The 6,000-nt window shown below is 21.4% G+C and overlaps 1 protein-coding gene across 1 annotated transcript in view; it reads left to right on the top strand. All coding sequences in view use genetic code 6, as the record gives it.

Annotated features, from left to right (window-relative positions):
* The window catches only part of TTHERM_00198540 (transmembrane protein, putative), a gene marked incomplete at both ends in the record, with an annotated part of 4,659 nt that extends 556 nt beyond the window's left edge, over positions 1–4,103 (top strand). Inside the window, 3 exons of the mRNA XM_001007035.3 lie at positions 1–1,677; positions 2,314–3,368; positions 3,429–4,103. The exon at positions 1–1,677 is cut by the window's left edge and continues 556 nt beyond it. Coding sequence (XP_001007035.3) covers positions 1–1,677; positions 2,314–3,368; positions 3,429–4,103 — 3,407 coding nt within the window. The remainder of the gene's footprint in view (positions 1,678–2,313; positions 3,369–3,428) is intronic.
* Positions 4,104–6,000: the final 1,897 nt, after the last annotated feature.

Below are 6,000 nucleotides of genomic sequence, written 5' to 3'. Positions count from 1 at the left end.
GAATATGTTTTAAAAATGTTTAAATATTCAAAATAACTAATGTTACTTCAATTAGTATTAGCAACATGAAATCATCTTAAAATGAAATAATAATGAATTAAAATGTCGACGTATAAGGTATTATTTTCTAAATTGAAGCAACTCCTTAAGTTAATTTCATTAAAATCCAATTTAATGATCTTAAATTTACCTCACTCTCACCCCTTTCTTTACTGAAATTTTCTAATGTAAATCAAACATTAATTTTTAATGATTTTTATTTCACAGATTTTAAATTAGAAAACTCTTAAAATAGCTCAATTAGTGGCTAATAATTTTTTATTTTAGAATGTGAGGGAATACTTAATTCGAATTTCTCAAATATTCAGATAAAAAATTCAAGTATGCTAGGATTTATTAACTTACATGATTTAAAAAATGATAATGGAGTTAATATTTAAAATAAAATATCAACATACTACAACTATTAGCACTCTCTTTCTGCAACAAATCAACTAATGTTACTTAATGCTTAATAATTAACAATAATAAATTCTAATTTTACATCTATCTCTAGCATAAATTCAGAAGCTGGCTTTATTTAAATTTAAGTAAGCTAAAGCTTTCTTTTAGATACAATCTAAATTTAAAAAGTTGAACTTAAGTAAAATAGTTTTATATACATATCTTAAAGTCCTTAAATAGTTATCTAAAATGTTTAATCAAAAAATATAGAAACAAATAACATAGCAAGTGTTTTTTATTTGTTATAAATATCGAGGCTAATAATGAAAAATAACACTTTTATCATGAACCTATCTTATCTTGATGGAGGAGCTATATATTTAAACTAAATATCAGAAATAAATTTTTTAGGTAACACATTTTAGTAAAACGAATCAAAGGCAGGAAATGGGGGAGCTATTTATTGCTTCAGTAGTGTATTTTCTTAGTTTCATGGCAATAATTTCGTTTAAAATTCTTGTAGATAAGGTTCAGGTGGAGCATTATTGTTGAACAATTGTGATATTTAAAATATGACAGATAATATTTTCAAATAAAATTCTGCTCTAATAGGAGGTGTTTTTAGATATTAAGGCATATAACCTTATGTTTTATAAAAAACAAATGTGAGCCAAAAGTTACTAACCTAAAATTAAAATTATTTTATAAAAAACTATGCATAATTATATGGAAAAAATATAGGTTCCTATCCATTTTATTTGGATGTTAAAAATTAAATGCAAGATGATTTAAAGATTTAAAGTGCTAAATTAGAAAATTTATAAAGCGGTAGTACATCTTCACCTATAATAATGAGACTAATTGATGAAGAAATGAGAGAAGTTAATTTTTTTAAAAATACTAATTAGATAAATTAAGAAATCCTGATTGAATTTAGTAGCTATTTACTTGAATTGTAAAGTTAAGAAGTTGGGCTTTATGGTGACCTCAGATAGAATTATAATTTTGATTAATTTGGTTTCGTTTTTAATGTGTCTTATTCTTATCAACCTAATGCTAACTCCTCTATCACAGTTAAAACAGTTAGCCCTATCCCTATTTTAAATACCACAACTTTTAAATTTGACTATCAAGAGCTAAGTATCTCTATTGATGTTAACTTTAGGAAGTGTTAGTAAGGAGAAATTTTACAAACTTTGTAGAAGTATAAAATATGTTTTACTTGCTAATAAGGTAAATTTTTATTTAACAATGATTTCAAGATATAAAAGAAATTAAAAGATTTATTGAATGTATTTAGTAATAGCTGATCAAATTTTCTTTATTGCTATATTAATTGCAAATAATCTATTTTAAATAAATAAAAGTTTTCAAAGATATTAAATAAGTATTTTAATAAAACTAACTGAATTAGTTTTTGGATTATCTACAGTTTTATCAATAAAAATTTAATACCATTTTTAGCTTTTTTCTTAACATAAATCAAAAACACCAGCTTCTTTTGCAACTTCAAATCATGAAAAAATACTATTAAAAATGAATAACCTCGCAATTCTTACCAAAAAATAGAGGTCACCCTCGAGGTCGGACCTATTTTTAGTAAATTTTCTAAAAAAAATAATAATATGAAATTATTTTGTTCTATGTAGTTGACTTTTTTTTAAACCGCCCCTCAACTATAATATTTTTATTTACTTTTTAAAAATACTTTAAAAATCAAATAACCAAAAATTTTATCTTAACAATTTTATTTTGATTACTATTTAAAAAATAATTTTTAAATTTAACTCAATAATAAAAACACTCTATTTTTACCAAATATTCTTAAATATGCTTCAAATAATTAACTAGCAAATATTTTTTAAATAGGTAATTATTGCTTACAAGATCCAAATTAATTGGAAAATTTGCAGTGTCTCAAATGCCCAATAGGTTCTAAAAATTGTTATTAAAATACCATATAGTTATAAAATGGGTATTGGAGTAAGAATTAGCATTCAGACTAAATTTACTAATGTATAAACCCAGAATTTTGTACCCCAGAAGACCCTTTAAATAAGTTTGGATGCTAAATAGGACATGTAGGAGCTATTTGTGAATCTTGTGATACTTAAGGAATTGTTTGGGGATCAAGATATGGAAGAAGTAATGGCGGAATTTAATGCTAAGAATGCTCTAAGTAGAATTCAACTTACTCTATCCTAATACTATTTTTGCTTTTGATAATAATTTGTGTTTATTTAATCTTCTAAATTTAAAGATAGCTGGCATTAATATAAAAAAAAATGGAATGGTTTTATTTAAGAAAGCTCAAAATAATTTTATTATAAAATCAAAACATTAGTAGTGCTTCTTCTTACATGAAAATTCTTATCAATTATTTATAGTTTATAGCATTAATAAATAACTTAGGTATGTAGACTTAATAATTTATCTCTGTTGCTGAAATTGGAGGTGGTGATCCTGTATAGCATACAGTTTATAATTTAGATTGTATATTTAGTAGCTATGATATCTAAATTCCTTTGTATGCTATGAGAGTTATATTTATAAATTTCTAAATAATTACCATATATTTTTTGATCCAGTTAGTAAAATTCCTCACAAAAATCTTTAAGATAGATGACTTTTCATTTTTGATTTCTTCTTTCATATTAATATACTTATTCTTTAGTTCTTCTGTAATTAAAGTATTGATATAGTCTTCATCTTGCAGAGATATGGGAGGTAATCTATATATTATTACTGAAATGTAGAATGAATGCTACACTTAATAACACATTAAAATATTACTATTTTTAGTAGGTCCATTACTTTTTATATGGTTCATTATAATACCTGCGTCATTTTATATTATTTTGTACAGAAATAGATAAAAATTATAAAGCTTGCTTTATCTGAAGAAGTATGGTCTTTTGTACTAAGTAAATAGTTTTTTAATAAAACAAAAGCATTTTTTTTAATAAAATTTTTTTTATTAATAGGAATATAAAGTAAAGTCTTATTATTGGGATTTAACTAGAAATCAAGCAAGAGCATCTCTTGTTATATTTCTAAATTTAATTAGAGCTTCACCATTACTAAAAGCTTAGTTTTTATAATTTTTTATGCTTATTTATCTAATAGTTTTGATAAAAGTAAGTCCTTATTAAAGATAGTAGTTAAATAATATTGATTAACTATCTTGCAAATTAGTTATAATAAGTATATTAATAATATAAATGATATTAGTTACAGATAATCTATTATTTTAATAACTATTATAAATTATTTTGATTGCCTTAAATGTGAGTTTCCTAGCAATCTTGCTCTTATTATTAATTTAAAGACCGATTCCTTATGATAAAAATAACTATAATATCTTATAAAAGTTCTAAGTTTATATATCCAAATTAATTCCAAACTCTATTTATTAACTTACTTATTAAAAGTAGATAAATTTATTAAGAATAAATTATCTATGGAAAATAGTTCAAAACTCTTTAAGTTAAATTATTGGTATGGAAGCAAATTTAAAGAATTAAAAGTGGTATTTACAATCAAAACTGTTTGAGTAAAGTTAATTCAAAGTTAGAAGTTCAAGAATTAGCTAACAACTAAAAAATCATTTCTATAAATAAGCACTAGAGAATTGTAATTTAGATAAAAATCTAAAATGAATAGAAGTTATTTCTAAAATAAAAAAAATTTTAACTTAAAAGATAAAAATAATAACTTTATTAAAGATAAAAAATTTTTATTTAAATTGTTTTTATTTGTATAAATTAGTTTTTAACTGATTTTATTTTTGAATTTACAAAATTATATTTGAAATAATTAAAATCATATTTATTTCTACATCTTTTTATTTGGAATGCTGAAAATAAAATCAAGTTTATTTTAATGTTTAAATTTATTTTATTTTACTTTTATAAATTTTTATAATATTGAAGGAATTAAATTTCTTTGTAGTGAAAAAGACATATTAAAAAATCAATCATAGCAAAAACAAATATTTCTTTATTTGAATTTCAAATTACTAAGGCTAATTAAAATATTTCCACTTTTTCATAAATTAATGAAAATTTTAAAAGAATTTATATATATTATTTACTAAAAATGAATAAAACTTAGTTAGTATCTTGTTTTGATTAAAAATTATAACAGATTACTTAATAAACAAGGTAGGATAACAAATAAATTTTTATTTAAAAGAATATTTTAATTTATTTATTTTTAAATGTTTTTTTCATCTCAAAAATTTTTAAAAAGTTATTTTTTTTTAACATTTTTTTTTTAAATATGTTAAAAGTAAAATAAAAATAATTTCAAAATCTATTGATTTTTCTGATTGTATTTAAATTTGATATCTTTATTTTGACAAGGTTTATTTATTAAGAATGTTGCTTACAAACTAAAAATTACTAACAAATATTGCAAAATAATACTTAAAAATTAATGAAGTTGAAGACATTGATGATTATCATACTAAATATAACTTTCCTTTTTTTTGGACAAGAGTATGATGTTTCTTAATATAATCAGGTCTCTTAAGATATTTAATTAAAGTTTTGATTGTCTTGGATGTAAATACCCATTTTATATTTATCAGAATAACTATAATTGCATTTAATTTTGTCCTAGTAGAACATATGTAAACTAAAATATGGAATGCCTTCGCTTATAAATTTTTCTCAACTACTTATCTACTGAATGATATTAATGCTAACCTGGATACTCAGTAAACCCACATGATAAAGTAATTTAATTATTTATTTATTTTTCTTAATTTCATTACATTTTTTTACTCCAGTAAGGATGCATTGAGAATTGTTAAGATGATTAACATCTTTATCATGAAGAGAGTGTATATGAATCCAGCATGTAATGTAATAGCTATTTTTTAGATCTATCTTAGCTATAAATCTGCCCTTTATTTTCTTATTTTCCTTCAACTTAAGTGGTTGGTCAAATATCATTCTTTAGCATATTCATCAGTGAAGATAAAAACTATAATTTAGACATATAATTTATGTTTTTTGTTGTTTTTTTAATTAAACTAGCCATTCAATGATTTGCTTAAATGTTTTAAGATATAATCAAAATGAAATTAATAATATTAATTAAGTTTTTTCATAAAAGAAAGAGGGGAAAAAAAATTTAGTAAAAGATCAACAAAAAAGCTATATAATCAATGTTTTCCCTTTAAAAATCAGTTAATAATAGCTAAATAAATTGAAATTGAAATATTAAATAGCATTATATAAATTTTTTCTTCTTCTAATTTTATAGGATCATATTCATATATAAAGATCAAACGCATAAAATAGAATTTAGCTATATTTATTGAATTTATTTTAATTTTATCAATATAACTTAAAAAAACATAATTTTTTAAAGAGTTTGTAAATAAAAATTATTTCAAGTCATTCTTATTATTTTTTTAAGAAAAAATATTTAAATTTAGCTAAGTTTTATATAATCTTTGATCTTTTGAATTCTAATAACTCCAAATCCTCATTAATTAAGCTCAGAAAAAATATGGCCTAAATTGAATTTTTTTCCAAAATACCAATA

Source organism: Tetrahymena thermophila, assembly GCF_000189635.1.
Source record: "Tetrahymena thermophila SB210 genomic scaffold scf_8254815, whole genome shotgun sequence".
In the NCBI taxonomy this organism is placed as follows: domain Eukaryota; phylum Ciliophora; class Oligohymenophorea; order Hymenostomatida; family Tetrahymenidae; genus Tetrahymena; species Tetrahymena thermophila.
The sequence above is the reverse complement of the archived record's forward strand: the minus strand, read 5'-3'. Positions and strand labels throughout refer to the sequence as shown.